We start from the raw sequence: 25,173 nt of genomic DNA, 5'->3' as shown, positions 1-25,173 counted from the left end.
TTAACTTATATCACAACTTATAGAACCGGTTTCCTAAGATGCATTCCAATCGACTTACAACAAAGATTTATTAGTACCGCAAGCCACAAACTATCTAAAAAATTGTAACATTATTATAAAACTTTCACTCACGATTAATTTCATTTATGAAAGCTAATATTGTGCATAATTAAGCGGTTTAAACCAAAATAAAAAATAGGAGAAATAACAAATTATATAAATTAGAAAGACTAACATAAACAAGTCTTAATAAAATTTCTGACTAATATGAACTTCCAGAGTGGTATCAGTGAGAGTTTAATAAATCATCATCATCATAGATCAGTTAATTAACTAAAAAAAACTAAAATTCAAATCTTTTTAACATTACTTGAGATTTAATTTATAAAATTAAATCTATAATAATGGCTAATTTGCTCTTTAAAAAAGTAGGAATCGAGGATAACAGCCAACAAACATCTAGGCTGGATCGACACGTATCCGGCAATCGGTCTCAACCCACTAGCCTCCAACTAGCCGGAACGATGGCATTGCGTTACGGAATATTTAATATAGATCTTGGTTTGCTTACGTTTACGTATAAATTATTAACAAATCCTTGAAATTATTGATATCTAATTTTAATTCGTTTATTTCAAGTACTTATGAAAAAACAATTCCGTTTGTAAACTCTTTAGAACTTCGGAAGAATGCATTCAACTGAGAAAAGACGCCAAGAAACTCAGCAGATTAAAAGACAGCTGATTGACTAAATGGCATACTGATCGATGAACTGCAGGATATAGGTATTTTATAGAGACCTCGAAACACCACGTTTCTGAGTCGCTTGCATCCAGATATTTCAACTTAACGAGTCTTTAAACTGAAGCAACAATACAGGGCACATAAGTCAATAGATGTCAGGTTCTAAAGATGCTGAAGTGACGGTCCTGCACAGAAAAGCGCAGTTATGATTGACCCCTACTAGTTGACTGATGACATCAAGAAAGTCGCAGTTAGTTATGCTGGGTTAATGATCCAAGAAAAAGAAACGCTTACAATATTCTTTAAACCTAGAGTTTGTTGATCCATTAGCAACAAACTCTAGGTTTAAAGAATATTGTTTTCCATTGAGTGCACAAACAAACCGGAGTAATTTCAATGATCACATATGGTATAGCGAAACAAAGCGAGTATTGTCTGCATTTTCCATCGCCACCACTTAGAAAGTGCATTGCGTGTCGAACGCTAGATACATATCGAGATCGTTACAATAATGAACTCAAAACATGGCTCTTTTTGAGACCATCACGGTCAGAAAACCTTGACGTAAAATAATCTTCTCAATTTAAGATCAAAATTAATCAAAGTAATGTTGCAAACTTTTAGTTTTGGCTTCTCCTACCTAACCTAACTTAAAACAAAAATACAAATGCCTATTTTTCATTTTAACTTATTAAATAAACAACAGGTTACACCATCCGCTAATTTTAAAAATAAGACGATTTGTGTTTAATCAACATACAAGCTATGATTCAATAATCAAACACGTTGATAAAGCAGCATAATTCCTATTTAGAATTTGGAGCTATGAATCAACAATTACAATTGATCAACACACTTTTGGTATTCTGATATTTGGGACAAGTAAACTGCATTCCAGTGGAACCTAAGAACTCAGAGTGCAACCGTGGAAATTAATTAATTTGCCATTCAGTTTAAGAGAACAATTAAACTGGACGGACTATTCTGAGTTACGTTTAATTTACATCAAAAAGAAGAAAAAAAAAGACTTGATTTTAGAATGCTATATAGACAATAATAATATGATAACGTTACTATAGAAATTTTCAAGCAATGGAATCAGTAAAGACAATGCTTACTAAAGTATCGGATCAAGACATAAATCAAAGATTATGGAACAATAATCGCATTACAATACCGAAAAGCAGCAAACAACTGGTTTACCGTTTCTTGAACGTTACAGATTATTCGCTAGGCTCATTGTGTTGCAATTCAATGCTCTGATTGCAAACATCGCCATAACATGTAGCTGCAAACATAGAAAACAGACAGATAGCGTAGCTATTAAATTTCGTAACGCCATAAGTTTGGACAATGCTGTTTTGCGAACCGGCTTGGACACAAATGTTTGCATACGGTTAACACAAATGCTTGTAATGATAGTTTAATAACTAAAGTTTATTATGAATAAAATAATACTTTAAATAGAGTTAAAAGTAATTAAAAGGAACGTACCAATTTAGAACTCTACGTGCAAAGGACAAATATTGCAATACTTAAACAATAAAGAGCACAAAGCTTTATAGAACGTAAGGTTTTATCATAGTAGTAGGTAGTTACGGTTTATTTTTAAGTTGAAACTAAGTGAAGCATAGCGTCATGTATCGAGTTGCGAAACTATACTTTGTATCTTAAAACTCATCTAATGTGATATTTGAAGTTATATATCCTGACGTAATCAAATTAGATTTTCAAGTAGTTATGAACCTTAGTTAACTGTTAATGACTAAATTATAGGCATCGATAACATTGGAATTGATTTCCATTGAATTTTACTTCCTATAACCCTAAAATACAATCCAGTAAATTAATAAGTCTATAATAACAGAGCAAGTAACTCAATGCAGAAAAATCATGCTTACGGTCTGTAGTCGACCGGCACCGGTTGACCCTGAAACGGACAACAGCTGCCGGTGTCTCGTTTGATTTATTTTTTTCCTACATCAAGAGTAACTAGTAACTGAAATCATTGCGAACCATTCGGACATGTCTTTCGAAAGACATTGTATCGAGCGTTAAATGCTGACGATTTCCACAGATAGAGCACAAGTGCAAAGTTTACAGTGAAGTGTTAAAAATATGTAGTGAAAAAATGTTGAAAAATGGTATCGGAAAGGCCCCCGCTCAACGGCGTTGGTACGCCGAGGCCGAGGACTTTTCGAAGGAACTGTGGCGATCAAGGTGCTTTGGTCTTTTTGATCCGCTTAATCGATTTATCATTAGCGTAAACATATATGGCGAGCATGACGCGAGACCGGTATTCAAGCTATAGTGACTCAGATATTGTGACAACCAGTTAAAATACCCATTTCGATTTCACTTACAAGACCACACGTGCTAATTGTCCACTTTGTTACCTAAAGTTATTTTTGTTTGAGTTTATATCTTCCATTTTGATGTCAACGTACTGCCTTTCTATTAACTCTTCAAGATTGAATGTGCAAACATCCTTGTGCTTAAAGTAATTGGGTTCAACCCTTTCACAATATAAACCGAGTCTGTTGTCGATCATGTTTAATTTCTCGCTCGATTTAGACTTTTAATCGAAGCGGAATCAATGTCTAAATCACCTTGACCGTTCTTTTAGTGTCAGTGACGTCACCGTCAAAGGTTTACATAAACACGAGCGCGAAGTGCACGTACTACAGCGAGAACGATGAGACTTCTAAAAGAGTTCGTAAGCCCGTTGAGGATAAAGTGAAGTTTATCGAAGTACTCGAACACACTTGGTGGCTGAGCGTGAGAACAGTATTGCGTGATGGAGAATTCGAGATACAGGACCTTGTTGCATTTATTGGTATGATTAATTATTATTTTAATTTTAAAATAATCCTGATCCTTTTTATTTAGTTTAATTTTAGTTACTGATATCATGTCAGGTAATTGACCTATATTGTGTATGACGATTGATACATCGAAGCTCATTGTATCTACAAAGATTAAAAATCATTTGTATTATGTATTTCTGCATATCACTTCAGAATGGCTAGATCGACATTTATGAAATTTGTCTTATGATTCTGTAAAGTTTTTTTTTTTAATTTTCACTTCTCCACCGTACTTAATATTTTAAAATTAAAAAAATCGCAGTTTTATGAACAATTGGAACCTAACGTTTGGACGTCCGGATATTAAACAAAGTAAATAATGTAACTAGTTAGTAAATATTATAACCTCATCCATAATGCTGATAGTATTACATAGTAAGTTAGTGTTACTTAGTAAGTTACCTCGTAGTTGTTGTCTAATGGCAAAGAAAATCACTTTCACTTTAGATCGATACTTGAACCCTGCTAGAAAACATCTGGTCTTAATAGCAGGTTATATATTGTGCGTGCGAGACATGGGAATATATGACGACTAGCTACGGCCGTGCGGTTGCACCCGCGTGGTTCCCGTTCCCGTTGGAATACGGGGATAATATATAGCCTATAGCCTTCCTTGATAAATGGGCTATCTAACACTGAAAGAATATTTCAAATCGGACCAGTAGTTCCTGAGAGTTCAAGCTAGCAAAATAACGACCAAACGCTTCAGCTTTATAATATTAGTACACACAGCTAAATAATGCCGGTAGTCCTAAAATTTTATCTGTATAAATAATATTTATATATAATAATCAATTTATTTACACTACAAAAAAACAAAAAAGACTGATAGGTTCCCACATTTCTGAGTAAAAGAGTTTTGGCCGACTTAAATACGGACAAAGAAGTGATAATTAATAATTTACAAGTGTTTATTTATGTATACCTAATTTTATTAGCAGACCATATACTCGTAAATTTTCTTCCCTTTATGCCTTACGAGTTAAGGTATCAAAAATCATTCTTCGTTGTAAACGCGCTAAACCCAGTTTTGTCTGTATCTGTCAAATAGTCAGTGATATTTTTGTAATATTGTAGAATGTAGAATGTATATGGTAACCTGACCACAATGGATATTCATTATCAACCCATATTCGGCTCACTGCTGAGCTCGAGTCTCCTCTCAGAATGAGAGGGCCGAGGGGTTAGGCCAATAGTCCACCACGCTGACCCAATGCGGATTGGCAAACTTCACACACGCAGAGAATTAAGAAAATTTGAGAGTTTGAGACACGTGATATTTAATCTCTTAAAATGCACACAACTGAAAAGTTGGAGTTGCATGTCCTGTACCGGATTCGAACTCACACACCCTCCGGAATCGGAGGCAGAGGTCATATCCACTGGGCTATCACGGCTCTCACTGGACATTAGAGACAAGAAACTATTCTGGTTATAAAAACTAGTTCCAAAACAGATCTAATCTATAGAGCATTGTGACACAAGCACTGATGGCAGGTTTTTAGTTATCTTTTAGAATCAGACTTACGTAGTCCAGCAAGCTCTTGCCTTGTACTCTTGTTCTGTTTATCTTCTGAATATTGCGCTCATCTAGGAGTGTGAGAATTGGAACAATTGAATTTTTATGAACAAGTAGTGCGGTAGGTTTACGTTTTGGCTCCTTGCTCCTGATGCACGCTATAAAGCGAAATTCCTTAGAGTAGCGATGCAATGACGATGTTTTGAGTCTCGAATTCGTGTTTCTTTCTATATCTGTCGTATATTGACGACCTCCGTGACGCAGTAATATGCGCGGTGGATTTACAAGATGGAGGTCCTGGGTTCGATCCCCGGCTGGACCGATTGAGGTTTTCTTAATTGGTCCAGATCTGGCTGGTGGGTGGCATCGGCCGTGGCTAGTTACTACCCTACCGACAAAAACGTACCCCCAAGCGATTTAGCTTTTCGGTACGATGTCGTGCAGAAACCGAAAAGGGTGTGGATTTTCATTCTCCTCTTAACAAGTTAGTCCACTTCCATCTTAGATTGTATCACTACTTACCATCAGGTGAGATTGTAGTCCAGGGCTAACTTGTAAAAAATAAAAAACAAACCTATGGTGTTAGATAGAAAGTTAGACAGAGAAACGTTCCTTGGAAAGCTGCAATTATTTTCGTAAATACAGCCAACGCTAGTAGGTACCTACTAGGTACATATGTTTTCTGGGCTACTAGTAAAAAACATTGAACGATGTATTGGTTGTAGTATGTAATAAACTTGGGAGTTCAAATATGTAATAGAAGTGAATTTTAATAGTGAAATGAAGTACCTACTTATTCGTTTATAATTTATCTCATGCACTGGATTTATGTAGACACTGAACATATTTGTTGTACATCGTAAACGAATTATGTCGAGAATTGTAAGGAAGTTCCTTTGTAACTGCAACGATTAATCATTATTAAAAGAAGCAAGTTCATTAAAATGTGATCTAATGATCGTTAGATTAGTGGCTATTAGCTTCAGATATTGATGGGTCATCATTACTGTGGATGTTGTAAACTGGTTAACTAGTATTGTTAAATCGATTAAATTGAAGTCTTTAATTAGGTTTTTGACTTTGTAATCCTCTGACACACTGACTTGTTCTATAATAAAGGAATATTTAATAAACAATTTCTTGTTTTGTCTTAGGTATCTACTGTGTGTCTTTTGTAAACTATGGATAGTTTTTAGTTTTCCAGGGAAAATTGGGCTTTTCCCTAAATATATCTCAGGATCACTGTCTGTCTGATCATTGCTGCCAAGATTAGATATTTTACTCTTGTAAGTCTTGACTAATGATCAGAAATTGTTTTTTTTTTAATTCATATACCTACGAATAAATAAATTTAGCATAGTTTTCCTCTTGTTTTCGATTTGTTTACCTTGAAAATTGAAAAACCAAGTATCAGTTTCCTTCTACGTTAGCTAGTACCTGTCCTAAAATGCAGTGACAAAAATGTCAAGGCTCGCGGGCAGTATTGCAGTGCATGCCTCTTACATAACCGGCGATCCGTGAGGCAACCACAAACACGCACGTCTGGCGGACTTTCGCAACCTCACATACAATTCCACAATAGCCTCAGTTTGCACTCGCGTGTTGGTCATCTTTGAATCATTTTTATAAAATCATAAATGGCTACATGGATTCACCGGAAATATTGGAGCGTCTAATGTTATGTGTACCACGTCCAGGAAGCCGTTCACAGAATCAAAAGCCCTTTCATTTATCCTTTTGTCGAACCAGAGCCGGTCAGCATACGCCTGTTTGTCAAATATGCTCAATCTTAAATGCTCACAGTAGCAATGCTGATATTACTTGTATTTCTCTGACCTTATGTCTGCGATGTCTAGCAGTCATGTGTCAGAGCAGAGTTCGTTATGGAAAATACTTGGACATTTAACACATAAAGTAATTTCAGCAGAGGCATAGGTCTCAAATAGACGGGCACAGTATTATTAAGACATGCTGCTATGAGTATAACTAATGTTCACTATGTTATACCTTTTAACGCACCTTCGTTAGGAGCACGAAAATCTCCTGGACATGGGGATCCAAATCCATACAAAAGAACTTGTATGTCCAGGAGATTTTCGTTTTAAGACAAGAATGAAAGGCGCTTTGTGTCTGGTCAAACTTTGTAACTTAATAAAATAAATTAACAAATTGTAATTATGACCATAAGGAGGGTTGTCTTTGGACTACATACTACTTCTTTATCTCAAACACTTAACATAAACTCGTACTTACCTAAATAGAAAAAGCGCTCGAGCTAAGCGATTACTAAATCTATAATACACACAATTCCACGACATATCTCGAGACGAGAGAAACAAACCATTAGCGAAACGAAGGAGTTTATTTTTTTAGACAAAGAATTTATATACCCCGTCCGCACGGTTTAATTAAATTTTCCTTATTTACAGAATGCGACAGTAGCGACTCGGGCCACTTCTATGAGTCGCTGGAGCCAGCGGCACCACAGCTGCCGCTGCCGCCCGCCCCGAGATTGCCGCCCGCTCCAAGAGTGCCGCCCACCCAGCGAGTGCCGCCCGCCCCGCTTGTGCCGCCCGTTCCGATTGACGACGACTTCGACTCTTTCGATAGCGATAGCGATTCCGATGATCATGAGAAGGTTAATACAAATAATATAATCAAATAATAATAGCAATACATATTATATGAAAAAAAAAACGATTTTTTTTAAATATATTCCCCCATGGTTATTGAAAAGGATAATATATAATTAATATGAATATAATTTAAAAATCCGTGACGTAGAGAGAATACTGTCGACATAGTAGATCGATGTTTGAAATAAATGAATAAATTTACTTCGACTTTGACATTCATCAGACATTGACATCATCACACGAGTATTTTCCTGAATTTTTCTTATTCTTTACAACTCACCCCTTGACTACAATCTCACCTGATGGTAAGTGATGATGCAATCTAAGATGGAAGCGGGCTAACTTGTTAGGAGGAGGAGGAAAATCCACATCGCTTTCGGTTTCTACACGACATCGTACTGGAACGCTAAATCGCTTCGGGATTAAAAGTAGCCTATGTGTTAATCCATGCTATAATATATCTCAATACCAAATTACAGCTAATTCGGTTCAGTAGTCGAGGCGCGAAAGAGTAACAAACATTCATATCATCAAAATCATCAGTTTTCGCAAATCTCGGAAAACCATGGATTTTTTCGGGATAAAAAGTAGCCTATGTGTTAATCCAGAGTAAAATCTATTTCCATTCAGAATTTTAGCCTAATCGCTTCAGCAGTAGCGGCGTTAGAGTAACAAACATCCAAACATACATCCAAACATCCATAGACATATTTTCGCGTTTATAATATTACTCATCATTATCAACCCATATTCAGCTCACTGTTGAGCTCGAGTCTCCTCTCACAATGAGAGGGGTTAAGCCAAAATTCCACCACGCTGGCCCAATGGCAGACTTCACACACGCAGTGAATTATGAAAATTCTCTGGTATGCAGGTTTCCTCACGTTGTTTTTCCTTCACCGTTTGAGACACGTGATATTTAATTTCTTAAAATGCATACAACTGAAAAGTTGGAGGTGCATGCCCCGGACCGAATCCACACCCTCCGAAATCGGAGGCAGAGGTCATATCCACTGTGTGCTATCACGGCTCATAAATTAATAATATTAGTAGGACATATATAATATAATATTATAATACATTGCAGAGTGCGCCCCTCCCCCCGCCCGCGCTGCCGGCGTCCCGCCTGCCAACCCCGCCCGGCGGCGGCCCCTACACGCTCACCAAGATCGCGAACGCTGCTCAACGCAAGATGCGCCAGATCAAGAGGAACCTCACCAAGCGATACTCCGGTGAGTTTCAATGTCACGGGAGCCACGCCACAGCCTTCAAACACCGCCACTTAAAAAACTATTTTAATTTTTTTTTGTTGAAAGATTCCAGATTGGTTCCATTTAATTTTCACGAAAATCGCTTCAGTACTTTTGTGTTACAATGATAGAATCAAGATAACTGAAATAAGTGAACGAAATTGTATACTGTGACGTTTACGGTCACAAAGCTAGAAGTGAAGAAACAAAAAAAAAATTAACCGAGTTCAAACTCTAAAAAGCGAAAAATAACATCGTGCCTATGTTCTTTCTATTGATAAGTTTGAATGCTGTGCCGGAAAAAACAAAATGAACTTCAAGAGCCTATTTGGTATAGCACCGCCTTCTAACTCCTACAAGTTAAAAAAAAAGAAACATAAACTCACTCAAATTGAGAACCTCCTCCATTTTTTTTAAAGTCTATTAAAAAGTCCATTGCATCTAATAAATAAAAAGAAAAAATTGTTGACGATATTACTTCTTCTTATTAATTAAAATAAAAAAATAATTATAAAAATATAAAAAAAAAACATCAAATAAAAATTCCGATACCGGGAATCGAACCCGAGCCTCCTGGGTGAGAGCCAGGTATCCTAGCCACTAGACCATATCGGATATGTTGGAGAAGTCAAAAATATCATAATGCTTGATTGCCCGATTATTTTTATATTCTAATAATGATTTTTTTATATTTTCAGTTGCAATGGACGGCAATCCATTCGCCAAATCATCAAACAACCAAAACGGAACGTACGACGTACCGAAGAATACAATAAAAGCGAAGACTCCAAACAACATTTATGCTAACTACGAAAAGCCTGAAATACAGCACGTGTACTCAAATGTCAACTTTAATGACACCAAAAATACACTGAACAAGACTGAGAATCCCTTGGCAAAGATAACTGGAACTTTTAAGGAGGAATTGAAAACTGTGATAGGGGAAAAGGGGGGAATCAAGACTGGGGTAACAGAAAAGGTTGTTAAAACGGGGTTAACTGACAGAGGGACGAACAAACCTTTGCCAGAAAAATCGATAAATAAGACTACAGCGGAGAAAGGAGTTAATAGGTAATCATCCATCTACCTTACATACCTACATTTAGATTTTAATGTTTATAGCAGTTCTTTTTAATAAAAATATGACTTGTAGTTAAAAAAAAATCTGTATTTGTGTTACAAAGTCCCTGAATATTATTATAAACATAATTGAGATTTTTTACATTTTATGCGAATTTATCAGACATTTTATTTGAAATTTAATTTAATAGTGCTTCCACTTATAGTGCTTATTTATTAATCTTTCTTTTTATTTTTTAACAATGTTATAAATACAAAATATACATAACACTATTAAAAACTTATAAAAAAAAATTAACCCTCCCGCTGCGGGACATTTGACCCAAGCAACCGGTCAGGGCTCCAGAGTGAGGAACCTCTTCACAATACGCGCCGTCTCAAGAATCACTGCCTTTTGTATCCGACTCTTGATCCAACAGTTAAGTGATAGCTTCTTAAGGTGTTGGTCGAAGCTGTTCGTCATTGACTGAAACAACTATCGGAACAATAACAGTTGACTCAACATTCCACATGGAGGTAATCTCGTAATATAATAACTTTCTTTTTCTGGACTGAGAATTTCTTATCATGAAATGATGAAAACCCACGGCCGAAGGCTCCAGCCAGACCTAGACCAATTAAGAAAACCTTAATAGGGGATCTAATCCAGGACCTACAAATCCACCGTGCATACCACTGCGCCACGGAAGCCATCAATGATAATAATACAAGGTATTTTACATCCACAGGTCTAGTTTAGGAGACAAAAGGAATAGCAACGGTGAAGTTACCACCACTCCACCACCGCTACCAGACAAGCCTCCCCCAGAGAAGCCTCCCCCAGAGAAGCCCACCACCCCTACCAGCGACACCAAGAACAGTGGGACTCTGTCGAGGAAGACATACTTCTCTTTCAAGTCTCGTTTCCGACGCGCGACGTCGATGGCGGTGGACATCAACGAAGTGCCGAGCGCTTTGAAGATCACCAACTCTACCTTCTATTTGACTGACTCTATGGATGGGGATTCCGGTTTTAGCAATTGGTAAGTGTTTTTTTTAAAAGATGGATGTAAATACGTGTAATCCACAGATTAAGCGAATATTTCTCGAGTCGGTAGGAACGACACGAAGCGTCGCATCAGTGATTATCAATATTATTAAAAAAATGGCGTCTTTTGTTTTTATATATATTGAAAACTGTTTGCAAAAACCAGAGAAATAAGATGGTGTATTTTTTATTGGTAATTATTGATTATAGTGTTAAATTTTGAATATTATATAGTCTAAAGTTTGTATATGCAGATGTCAAGGAGACCCGTGGCGTTAGTTTTTTAAGGGTTTCACCGGCATCACCACGCTGCTTCTAAACATTCATTCTGTATTTATTCTTTATTCTGTGGTGTAATAAAAAAAAAGACAAACACAAAGTAAGAGAAATAATTTTCAAATTGAGTTAATGCAAAGTTACGGGGTTCGGACGGGTAGGCGTACGGCAAAATAGTTGCCGCACCGCTCTGTACAAAACTATTTTCCATAATACGGCAACTATTTGACCGTACATTAATTATTATTATTAGTGTACAATATTGTTATATTTAATTTTCTCATTTCCAAACTTACGGGAACATAAATCCCCGCACCATGCGTAAAACAAGGACGACGCTGTCAACGGCTGATATTCAAATACGGCAAAATCTTGCCGTATTCTAGCGCATGTGTTATATTATGGTTTCTATACTTTTTACTATTCAGTAAATAAAACCGAAGTGATGGTGCAATCTGATGAAAGCAGGCTAACTTGTTAGGAGAAAGATGAAAATCCCCACCTATTCAGTTTCTTCACGACACTATGTATGATACCAAATATTATTCCGCCTTAAGCCGGATTTACATTTGTCTGACGTGTTGTGTCGTGACGCATCAGAACAAAATTAGTATCATACATTTTATATGGCAACGTTTACACTTACCTGTTGTAACATGTCGTGATGGCTTCTGATGTGCCGCATACAAAATGTATTATACCGATTCTGTTCATCCGTCACGACATGACACGTCAGAAAAATATAATTCCGTACGAACGTTTATTCTTTGACTTGGACTTGGCATATTTTCCAGCTCAACCAGGATATCGTATTCTTTGACTTGGACTTCTCCAGCTTAACCAGGCTATCGTTTCAGCAGCGACAACGGCGGCGCGGAGACGCTGTCGCCGAGCGACCGGCGGCGCGACGGTACGCTCCGTGCATGGTCCGAGTCCGTGCCATGCCTGGCGCTGGAGCGGCCGACACTGCCGCCGCCCCCGCCGCCCGCTCATACTGACCTTAGCGCTGTGAACGAAGGTCGGGACTAGCTTGATTATTGGAGTCTTGGGTGTCTTGGGACAGACGTCGACTGAAACTTCCACACCTTCTAGTACAGGAAATACGTGTAGGTAGGTAGATTTAATTCGTTACACATACCGAGATATATAGGTACGAGTCCGAATTGCCGTTCGTTATTCTCGCTAAAACTCGAAAATGACTTGGCTAAGTTACATATCTTTTATGATTTTATTTGCTCTAATAGTCCATGTTTTAAAGCAATTCGTTTTAAACCAACAGAATAATGAAAACAGCTAGTTGTCAGAAACAGAATAGTAGGAAGCAGGAAATTGCTACTTCGATAGTTTTATAGATGGTATGAAGTCCACTAGTTACCTAGTGTCAATTTTAAGATATACTGAGAACATAATATAGGTAGGTACTCAGAATGAATATATATATATGAGAATAGGCTAAAAAATATCTGGATAGACTACTGTTTATAGATAGATCTAATAAAATTCTTGAATATAATAAAAATGATTTGAACGTCCTGTTAAGAACCTATGAAGATTAACTTTAACTATATTTTTTTTTATGATTTCAAAAACTTAATTTACTTAAAAAGATGGAATATAGTCACGTAAATTCACCTTTAAACCTGTGTCTAGTCAGTCTAGACTAGTGATAGGCTATGATTGTGGCTAAATAATACCCTACTGACAATGTATAAAATCTTTTTAAAGGTAAAGATAGATTACTCCAAAAAGAGAAAGATAACATCGTACCTATGTCCTTTCTATTGATCGGTTTAAAAGCGATGCCAAAAACAAAATGAAATAAGAGCTTATTTGGAATAGCACCGCCTTCCGCTGAGTCGGTTAAAAATACTGCCGAATGCCCAGTAGAAACCAGAATTATGACCATTAGATATATTAAATTGAGTCTTGGCATGCAAACTTAATATGTATAACAACATACAACATTGAATATTGTATTACATATCCCGATTGTTAACTTTACCTAAATTTTACAGTTTTAAATTAACAATCTTTACGATGTTAATTGTTGATTTTTGTTAAGGTATTTATGGATTGTCTTGGACGTTTTTAAAAGCATCACATATTCTTACATACTCGTAGTTTAGTTTTAGTTTCAGTTGACGTCTTTCCCAAGGTGACAAGTAATAATATTTATTTCCAAAATAAACGGAACTTGATAAAGGAAACGAAGACAGCGCTAAACAGAGGTCAGAACCTCCGACCATGTAAATAACTAATATATAAAAAAATACTAATAAGGATTGATAAACATGGCCTATATCACCAAAGTCAACTTACTCGCTAGCTTTACTTGGTCACTTTCATAAAATAGTTAGCTAGCTAGCTAGCTAGACTCGTTTGACATTTAGACCAGGCGCTGTAAAGAATTGAGTGTGCATAATATGAGGATCGCATATTGTGTACAATTTTGAACTCAGAAATGCATGCAGATTATGATTCTGCATGTAGCCAGGAGGTTTATCGGTCCATTCTTTTGTTATATACCCAACCCCTTTGAAATCGAGTTTATGGACTGAACAAAATATGCTTTGTATCAGTTTTATTGCTTGTTTAGGAATAATATTGTTTTTGTCGTGACATTGCCATAAGTATTAACAGCCCAATCAATTGAAATTTTGTGGCGCTATTGAAAAAGTAACGTAACCATTCGCATGCACAAATTCTGGCAACAACTAGGTAATACAAAATTTTCTTTAACATTTGTGACGTCATGCGCCATCACATGAATGGCGTCACGTCAATGGCATCACACCGCGTGCGCTAAAATGACGATATTTTGAATGCTTAAAAAAATAAAAATGTATATTTTAACTTTAAAGTATTTTTTTAAACATTAATAGAAAGAAGAAGAAGACTACAGGCCTATTTTTATTCATCTTTTTTTTCTTTTTGAGAAGTTATATTTAAAAAGAGTTATGTTTCTGAATTCTAGAAAGGGCCTAATTTTCATAATATTTGTTTTAACAACTGTATTAAAATGTAGGAAACCTGAATAGCAGAATAACAAATGTACCAATACCAATAAATATTTAAACTCTATTTTTTTTGCTTTTATTGTACATACAACATTATTTCCTTAAAATTAGTGTGTAGTGTGAAAATATAAAAAACATGTCACGATTTTTTATATTTAGGTCACTATTGAGGACTTTACAAAATAATGAAATATTATCAAAGGAAGTTATTTAAGTTTACACAAATATTTTGATAGTGTTTTAAAACTGATTTATAGACTATCAACGTCTTTTAAAAATATCAAAGCTAAGAATTTAGTTTGGCTTGACATAGATTTGAATACAGTTTATACATGAACGTTAGCAATGTAGAAATTCCTAAGGTCAAATGAGTTTGAAATTTTATATTTTTTTTTTTACACAGAACTAAAGAAACCAGTTTATTCCGCCCATTCTATAAATTATATTTAATACAACTATTTGTAAATACATACATATTAGTTATTTTCATTGGCAGGAGGTTGGTTGTGGTATTCGTGTCACTGCTTCGTCTTTGTATGTTTGCACTGTCTTTGTTCTGTTTGTTTGCCTACCATACGACATTACTTTCATGTTACATTCATATACATTTGTCTGTTTACTTATTGGTTATGGTATTAGTTATGTTGTAATATATAAGACCAAATTAGCACGTTAAGCTTATGAGATATTTTATATTAGATATGTTACGTGTCTACAAAATCACCGCAAAAGTGATCCGAATTTAGCTTCTCCACTGAGTGCACACATGCACAATTTTATGTTTAATTGTACATTATATATGATATACTAATATTATAAAGCTGAAGAGTTTGTTTGTTTGATTGATTAACGCGCTAATCTCAGGAACTACTGGTCCGAATTGAAAAATTCTTTCAGTGTTAGGATAGCCCATTTATCGAGGAAGGCTATAGGCTATAGGTATATTATCCCCGCATTCCTATGGGAACGGGAACCACGCGGGTGAAACCGCACGGCGTCAGGTAGTACATGATATGCAGTTTTAAAATTTTCTGAACACACTACTCTAATCTATACATTACCAGCCGTCGCTCCGCGGTTTATATTATCAAAGTTGGTGCTAGAGGGAAATCTTGTTGTAGGACTTTCCCGTTAATGCTAGCCACCCACCATCCAATAAGCCCACATGCCTGCAGCGCGAACGGCTTGACGTGCGATAAAACTGATCGTGTGTTGTGTATGTCGCGATGTGCATGACCATGCAGATCACGACCGACTCTGCAGGCATGTGAGCTTATTGGATGGTGGGTGGCTAGCATTAAACATTCATCGATATCAGCCTATTTGAAACAGCCTATTACAGGGTCAGGTCACGTTATTCGTAATCACTGTCAGACAGTGGCGTACACTTCATAGATGCATAAACGCAATGCATACCCTGAGGATTCCTTACGAACCTGTATTGGAGAAGGAATTTTACATTTTAAACAAGTTTGTACGTATAGAGCCTACCCTAGTTAAAAACCTAGTGCACGCGACTGCTGACAGATGTTAATGATAATGACAGTGACCGACTTAACGTGTTCTCCGAGGCACGGGGGTGTCCCACAACCAACTCAGTAAATATATATCTCCCGACCCAAGATTCGAATCCAGGACCTCGGGATCCCAAATCACATGAACTAACCACTGCGTAAATTCACAATGCGGGAATGTAGTTGTTAATGCAAAAATAAGGTTGTTTTATTTGTTACGCTTTCATGATTTAACTACTAATTAAAAATTCTTTCACCAACGGAAAGCTACATTATCGGCGATTAAGAAAGCTATATTTTACGCGCATGAAACTGCGGTAAATCCGCTAGTGTTTGTATGTAACAATTATTCTTAACGCTATTGCATAATTGTTTTCTTTTTATATGCATATAAGTACCTATAGATGGAAAAAATCGAATAGGTAATCATATATCATCAACCTTTGCTTATTGATTCCTCAGATTATGAGTGACGATACTCATAATATTTAAGCTCTAAAATGGCAAAATATTCGGTTTTGCCATACTTTATTATACGAATTAACCTTGTGCCGTGCCTTTCCAATTTACAACATCCATTATGGTTATCGTTGCCAATTAAAATATTAAATCTTTCCGAGCGGGCGGACGAGTTTTTTGTTTTATTTTATCAATAAAATTAACTATAACTGTAAAAAGAGAACGAAATTAATTATTCATTACTTTATTATTGTTTTGGTTCGGATTAAGATTATATCAGTGATTAAAAAAACTACAGTTCACGTAATATTTGTCGGATTGTTGACATGAAAAAAGTTATTTCAAAATCGGTAAGTCTGAGAATTAAGATGAATGTGCAATTTGATGTGATTTTTATCATATTACCTACGTGATTCGGACTCTTTCAGTAGGTATGTACCTACTTTGTAACAAAAATTGCGCGAACGGATGTTTTGTGAATGTAAAATGTATTAGAAAAAAATAATGAAATACATTCCTAATACATTAATCTTCAGCTTTATAATATCTATACTAATATTATAAAGCTGAAGAGTTTGTTTGTTTGATTGATTGATTGAACGCGCTAATCTCGGGAACTGGTCTGATTTGAAAAAATCATTCAGTGTTAGATAGCCCATTTATCGAGGAAGGCTATAGGCTATATATTATCCCCATACTCTTACGGGAACGAGAACCACGCGGGTGAAATCGCGCGGCGTCAGCTAGTTTATTATAATAATCATTACACACACTAGGTACAGCTTGAATGATACACAACATACACACACATGCTTAATTTTTTAAGCGTCACTTAAAAATAATTCTCGTGCAGTTTTCGTTGGTATCTAATTTTAAAGACAGTTCATATCTATAATGCTAGCCATAAACGGTCAATTATCCTCACGTTTCTGTAGCACCCATGACTATAATTGATCGTGTATTGGTAACTGCGTACATGACTTGTACAGTATACCGCGTGTGTTGGTCACTGCGTACATGACTTATACTTGACTTATATGTGCCGCATGGGTACTACCGTTTGTTTTTCAGAAACGTGAGAATAATTGACCGTCAATGGCGACCATAAGCTTTGTTTACTTAAAAAGGGAAATGATCAAAAAATTCAATAAAACTTAAATTCGAAGTAGCGGGCGGTCGTGTACAGTACATCATAGATTTTGTATTCTGTTAATTTTTAATTTTATTATGTAACAACTAACACTAACGGAAATCCACTAGCCTCCAAGATACAGTGACAGCTAGTTTTAAGCCAGGGAACTACTCGATTTTTATACTAAAAAATATTGTGTTTAAAATAAATAAATTTTGTTTTTTTTTTATTTTGATAGAGGCAAAATACATACCATAATACCATGAGGAGTCAAACAACTATATTGGATATATTTTGTTCAATTTGTATATTGGTGGTGGTTAAAATTCTTATGCCCGCCAGTGTATTCAAAGAAACATAGAAAACATACTGACAGATGCGACATGCTCTTATTTGTCACTTTATGACGATAAAGTAGTAGCTACAATAACAAAGCATTAACAATTTTAATAACCGCGATATTTACACCGACGTCCTTACATCGAATCAGTTTTGCAGGCCGCGTGTAGGCGACGTTTCTCTATAGACCGAGAGCCTGCCATAACCAAACAAACCTCGTTTTATAAAAAAAAAAAAAAAAATTTATAACCAGACAAACCTCATTTTAGGATTGCTGAAGTCAGCCTGTGCTCCTATGGTAAGTGCTGTAGTCAATGATGAAGTTTAAACCGTGATAGCTTTGGAAAGTTTCTAAGGTCTAGATCATAAGACCCTCAGGGGTTTAGGGAAGACTCGACGGGGGTCTACGTTGACGTGACATAAAAATGAGGGTTCATGATTCGTAAGCGGGGTTCCACGAAAATTTATCCGGTTTTATACCGAATGAGGAGTTTTCTAATTAAAATAATTGTGAATTGATTGCTTCCTTGTAGATATCAAAAATTAAAGTTGACTGAGATAACTTTTTGTCTGGACAATTTTACTTTTTTTCATCCACTCACAGAACAATCAAATAATTAATTAACCAAGTAATTGATTCCCCGATTTTTTTTACATTTTACATCTGTATTAACAGAATATAAACCCGGCTAAAACTCACGTGATACAACGTCAGAGTATGTCCGACTAGTTTCGAACCCATACGAAGCCCTTAGTTATGAGCTGGTTCTTGCAACGCGGCACGATCCAAACTGACAAACAAAGGTATATCTGGCTACGTAGGCTCTTGGTCTGTTATTGCCAACTAATCTCTGACGCTCAGTGTTTTGAACCCATACGGGGTCCTTAGTCATGAGCTGGTTCTTGCAATGCGGCACGATCCAAACTGATAAACAGAGGTATGTCTGGCTGCGTAGGCTCTTGGTCTATTATTGCTAACCAATCTCAGACGCTCAGTCAGTCAAGCTTTGCGGTTTCTAAGCGAAGCACGTTTACTCATTCGTCAGTCAACTAAATATGGTGTAATTGCGGTGTATCGCATAAGACTTCCTTGAAGCGCTTTTAAATGGGAAGTAAGTTACTCATGCATTTGTTTTTATAAATCTTTTGGCTCTGTTGTGACACTTGTCTATTCGATTGTATCTTTGACTTTGCCATCAGTTTAATTGTTTTTATTGATTATATTTATAATACTGTTAAAGCTATGAAATCTACAGAGAGCCGTGATATCCCAGTGGATATGACCTCTGCCTTCGATTCGAAGGGCGGATGTTCGAATCCTTTTGCCAACTTTTCAGTTATGTGTATTTTGTGAAATTAAACATCTCGTGTCTCAAACGGTGAAGGAAAAACATCGTCGAAACCTGCATACCTGAGAATTTTCTTAATTCTCTGCGTGTGTGATGTCTGCCAATCCGCATTGGTTGACTATTGGCCTAACGCCTCTAATTCTGAGAGGAGACTCGTGCTCAGCAGTGAGTTGAATATGTGTTTATAATGATAATGATGAATCACTGTTTAAATCCAATAATGCTTAGCGTTCTCACGTTAGTAGATTTCCTTGTCGCGTCCTTGAGTACTGTGTCACAGTATGACTTAATAGCAACTTGTAGATAATAACGATTATGCAAACTATGCATGTCGATCAAAGATTTTATACTATTAGACATGTCACTAGCGCGTCGAAACTGAGACGGCAAAGGCCTAATTGCATTGACCTCTTATAATGAAAAGACGCACAATTATGTAGAAAACTTCACATAAAAACTGACTAATTTTGCTTTGATAGTTTTAGATTTATCGATAAAGAAAATTATACACGTTGTAGAGTCAACATCTCCTGAGGATGCTCCGGTTTCGGGGTGAAACGTACGTAGAGAGTATTTTGTCGGACCTGGGTGACGTTGTCGCATGGGTTCGCCGAATTTTCGCGGATGATAGCAAAATAAATAAATCATTAAATAAATCATTATATAATGAAAATTATACCTTTAAATATAGTCCAATATTCAATAAAATCCTAAATAAAGAGCAAATTCAACTCTATGGATTGAGTTTAAGGTTGAATTTGCAAATGTGACTACTTGAATTGAGTGCCAAGAAGTTGTATTTGGCACTCAATAAGTGGAAACGTTTTTTGGTCGCTGATTGTGCATCCACTTTTAATGGCCTAATTGTCTTAATTTCATTTAGTCGCATAGTAAACAACGAAAGTTATAAAACAAATAAACCTACATATTGTCTACAATGTCGAGTTGTGTTTCAGGAAATGTAAAAACTAACATAAATTAACACTAAATTATGCATGTGTGCGCTCAGTGGAATAGCTAAATTCGGATCACTTTTTGCGGTGATTTTATATGTAGACACGTAACATATCTATGGTATAAAATATCGTTGATGGTAATACAATCTGTGCACGGAAGCATACCCAGTGCCCACACTAGCACACTGCACAATGAACAAATATTACACCCACACATTCATCTTCGTTTTGTTTGTGTACAATGAATGGATTTGTATGTAGGTTGCGATTTCGTTTGATGCTTTCAATTTCTGTTTGAATCTCACATTAATGGCACACGGTTTTACTCGTGTAGAACACGTTACGTAAGGAAAATAAAAAAGAAAAATGCGCATCTCAATATCTCAAAGGAGATCATTCACGCTCCATATATTTTTGGGCTCTTTCATGCCATATTAGCTATTATTCCAAATGGCTAGTTTTAACGATTCGTGCCATTTTTTTTCTTTGGCCGGCACTTTTAAAAAGGGCCCAAAATGAATGATCTCCTTTACCCAGGACAATTGACAATACCCTGCGATGTGTGGCATAATCCAGACAATGATTCCAACTCATATTGCTACATGACCTTTTAAAATATGGTAGCGTATATTCAACTGAAACAGATCGGGTGTCGGGTATATCGGGAAATAAATGAGGGGACGTCAAAATCTTCTCTAAATTATTTCACTGAGCATATATATTTTTTTATTTTGCTATATCCGTATCTATAAAGATTCCAGATCCGTTTCGTCGTTCTGAAATAACAAATTATGTAAGAAACTTGGCTAAGTATAAATTACTACTTGGGGGGTTTTCTAACCATCATGTAACATCGCTTTATACATATTTTTAAAATATTTTATTTTTAATGGTAGCCCTTATACGAGTATTTCCGTTTTCCTTCGAATTAAGCGAAAATTCTGTGATTTAGTTATGCAAGCAGATATCTATTGGCCATTCATTGTATATTTTATAGTACAAGATCCGGCATAAGAAATACATACTCTCATCTGTTATTTATTTGGGATAAAAAAGTTTATCAGCCCGCTATTGTATTAGGCAACCTATTTGCAATGTCACTGTGAATATTATCTATCATTTATTTCTTAGCACAAACAAATAATAGATGAGGGTATATATTTATAATGCCGAATCTTACACCATTAAGCATTACGTTATAATTAATATCTTTATTCGTCGACTATATAATTAATATCTTTTTCTCTACCCGATGAGTCATCGATGCATGCTAGGCCTAAAATGCGCGCTAAAAGATACAACACCATTTTATCTAATTATCACTCTCTATTTTGTCCCATTGCATGAAATAGTTAGCATAAATATAGTTTTACCTTTTATGCTAGCCACAAACGGTTAATTATTCTCACGTTTCTGTTGCACCCACGACTATAATTGATCATGTGTTGGTCCCTGCGTACATGACTTGTATAGTATGCCGCGTGGGTACTACCGTTTGCTTTTCAGAAACGTGAGAATAATTGGTCGTTTGTGGCTAGCATTATCTCATCGCATCAAATAGACACCATCGCCAAAATTGGCTAGTTATCTAGCCAATCTCCTGATGCGCATTTTAAGGTTTATACTTAGCGTGAGACTGGGTGATGGTTATAACAAAAGTGTCATAACGTACAGAACTGAAGCGGCTGCTCCCGACGCTCTCGCGCAAGGAGAAGGGCGCGCGTACTCGTACTTCGTGGTACGCAGAGTGCGGTGCGGACGCGGCGCCGGCGCACTCCTCCACCTCGTCTTGGTAAGTTCACTTAGCAACCACCAACCCGCATTGGAAAAGCGTGACGGGTTTAAACTTCAAGTCCTCCTTACAAATCAAATCAAAAATCATTTATTTCAAGTAGGCTCAGTTTACAAGCACTTTTGACACGTCAGTTGACTATTTGTAAAGATTCTACCACCGGTTCGGAAGGCAGGTTCTGCTGAGAAGATACCGGCAAGAAACTCAACAGTTGCTCTTTTGAAAAAGTCATACAGTATTGTAATTTACAATTGATAACAATTACTGTTTACATTTCTTATAGTTTTACTTCCTGTGTGAAGGTGGAAGCTGATCCAACGGCTTCCAAGCATCTTTCATAAAGAAGTGAGGACATCGGTGCCTAGTCTGACAATAATATAGACCCACTATGCTGCTTTGACGCGGGTTGACGGGCATACGCTGCTTTGGTACACCAGTCCTGTTTTGCAGGACTTGCTTTTTACTGTATCTTGCATATGCATTGGTGAGTTCCTTAATGATAAAGGTGCTTGGAGGCCATTGGATCAGCTTCCACCTTCACACTAGAAGTAAAACTATAAGAAATTGTTGAAAATGTTGTCATCGATTGTAAATTATAATACTGTATGATTTTTTTAAAAACAACTGTGGAGTTTCTTGCAGGTTTCTTTTCATAATAACCTGCCTTCCGTACCAGTGGTAGAATCTTTACTAATAGTCAACTGACGTATCAAAAGTGCTTGTAAACTGAGCCTACTTGAAATAAATGAATTTTGATTTTGAAGCGTACAAAATGGTTTTTTTTTTCTAATACACTTGTAACGAGTCTTCTGGGTAGGCAGTATCTTTTTGCATCTATGTAGTGCTCATTCCAGACTAGTATAATTAGCTAAATCACGTTACCGAATCATCTCCCAGATCCTCATTGAGTTCCCCGGAGGACTAATGTGGCGAAGGATGCGAGTTGATTGCGGATTGTTATCTGGAGCCTCGGCCAGCACCCGGTGACGCGGGGTGACTCACCGGCCTGTTCTCTACCACCGTTATGACTTGCCACAATGCACGAGCGATAGCGGGTGCTTGCCGCAACACGAGCGACAGCGTTTTTACTAACTGACTTCTACAAAGCACAATAAATATGCGACAGCGTTTTTTAAGCGACTTTTTATAGACGAGGAAATTATGTTTATTGACTGTTTTTTTTTATTACTTTGATTAACAATAGCATACGTAATTAAGATATAGGCAACCTACGTATATTACCAAAACACATTCTTCAAAAAATTATAGCAATTGTGAGTTTTAATTAGTTTTGGCGATTTTGATTTCTTATCAAATAAAGGCATTTGGTTTTTTTCTGTAACGTGCTAGTCTTAAAATAGACAGTCTCATTGTAGGTATGCAAATTGAAGACAGTTTGTTTTTCCTTAAAAATAAATTTAGTAATATTAACTGTTATTGGGGCATTGAAAGTGAAAATTCAAGTTTATCTCATAAAATAAAAAGTAATAAGTATTTTGATTATTTAAAGATTGATAAGAACGAAAATAAATGAAAAAACATGCCAAAGTTAGACTTGATATTGATTTTTTTACCGGCCAATAAAAATACATCTCATTATTATTTTAGTTTGTAACAATAGATAGTTGTAACGTGTGTTACATTTCAACAAAACCTATGATGTTAAATTAAGGTCCCCTTCCCAATTAGTTATCAGTTATTAAACATTATTTTAACAATATTGAAGTACCTACAATTATTCATTAAATTAAAAATACAATGTCGTTGTGCTGTCTCAGAACCTAAAAGATAAATATGAAGCATCGCTTCCGATTAAAAGAACGGGTTTTTTTTACAGACTTTTAAAGTTCTTAAGGTAGAACGATATTTCTAGTTTAGGTAGAAAGTATAATCGCGTATCTATACTCGAAATTTACTTAGATGACTTTTTTACACAACAATAATGGCCGACTATGAATCAAAGACAATCAGTAGGGTTGAGAAGTTAACGGCGGGCATCGGAACGATATCAAGTAGGTATCGTTATAACTGAAATACCTAAACTAAAACATCCGTTACTATACTACGTTATCTTAAAAGGGAACGTATAGTAACGTTTGTCGGTTGTGTGCATTTTAAGAAATTAAATATCACGTGTCACAAACGGTGAACGGTGCACGGTTTATGCCTATGGGTACGCGTGGTTAAGAAATGGGGTAATCTTTTTTTATTATTATTATAAATATACTTAGACAATACAACAATGCGATAACAACGCTCCGCAATCTACTGCGTACGTACGAGTAGGTACGTACGCATCGACAGCAAATCGGCTGGCTACACTTACCTATCTAATACCTATTTTTTATACTTTACAAGTTTTTAACTAGGTACAGGTAATTAACTTACTTCAGGTTGTTTCTCGTTTACGAGACGTTCTGTCGTCATAGTAGGTACAATATTCATGAGTACTGAATTGATTTGATCTAAGCATTTCAAGACTTCTCAGTCAACACACACAAACACACATAATACAAACGACACAATTGTATGAGTATTCGTTACAGAAAATCACTACTAACATAACATAGAACATACACAAAGGTTTTTGAATTTTGGTTTGTTTGTCAACAGACTGCCGAACACGAACTAAAGAAAAAATAGCGTAGCGTCTAGCGAAAGGACCTAAAGTTTCAATATTTTGAAAATACCTATTAACCACGCCGCGCGGCTTAGGTTAGAGAGAGATAGCAATTATTTTCCTCGGCACCGGCGGCGGTCGGCAATACAACGTCGCGCAGTTTGTTTGTGACTTTGTATAGATAGATACCTATTAGTCGTGACCTGCCTATTTGACCTCTTGGAAAACAGCTGATCGCGCGCATTTTGCAAATTAAATTTACATTGCTAGTTTTTGTTAAAATCTTGATTTGACGATTTTTATTAAAAATCGTATTGAGATAATGTTATCCATACCAGTGTTTGAATAATGCTACTATTCGTAAGATATCTTTTACGCTATAGAATAACGTGAGCATATGTATTGTATAACATTTTTATTAAAAAACTATTTTTTAAAATAAAATGATTATAAAATATTTCATTTTCCCATCTTTCAACTAACAACATATCAATTATTAAAGAATCATTCATTATCATTTATCGATAAGTTAACGCTCGATGTTATTTACCCATCCTTGCTTTTCATAGACAATCTAGCGTTACGAAATGTCAAAT

General features: G+C 36.1%; 1 protein-coding gene and 1 non-coding gene across 13 annotated transcripts in view; one reads left to right on the top strand and one right to left on the bottom strand.

The window, feature by feature from the left end:
• The window catches only part of LOC112056339 (rho guanine nucleotide exchange factor 15), a 123,151-nt gene that overhangs the window by 77,112 nt on the left and 20,866 nt on the right, over positions 1-25,173 (top strand). For 4 of the 12 annotated variants that reach the window (XM_052881760.1, XM_052881759.1, XM_052881762.1 and 1 more), the window contains 7 exons: positions 3,371-3,580; positions 7,560-7,768; positions 8,854-8,998; positions 9,715-10,087; positions 10,825-11,118; positions 12,257-12,417; positions 21,840-21,957. In XM_052881760.1, coding sequence (XP_052737720.1) covers positions 3,371-3,580; positions 7,560-7,768; positions 8,854-8,998; positions 9,715-10,087; positions 10,825-11,118; positions 12,257-12,417; positions 21,840-21,957 — 1,510 coding nt within the window. Of the gene's footprint in view, positions 1-2,731; positions 2,965-3,370; positions 3,581-7,559; positions 7,769-8,853; positions 8,999-9,714; positions 10,088-10,824; positions 11,119-12,256; positions 12,418-21,839; positions 21,958-25,173 lie in introns of all 12 variants that reach the window. The other 8 variants (XM_052881768.1, XM_052881767.1, XM_052881769.1 and 5 more) reach the window with 8 other exon arrangements.
• Trnae-cuc (transfer RNA glutamic acid (anticodon CUC)) lies at positions 9,560-9,631 on the bottom strand. Its single transcript has one exon. It is a non-coding gene; the product is annotated as a tRNA-Glu (tRNA).

This window comes from Bicyclus anynana, chromosome 5, assembly GCF_947172395.1.
Source record: "Bicyclus anynana chromosome 5, ilBicAnyn1.1, whole genome shotgun sequence".
Taxonomy (NCBI): domain Eukaryota; kingdom Metazoa; phylum Arthropoda; class Insecta; order Lepidoptera; family Nymphalidae; genus Bicyclus; species Bicyclus anynana.
Note: the sequence above shows the minus strand (reverse complement) of the source record. Positions and strands in the feature narration are given on the sequence as shown.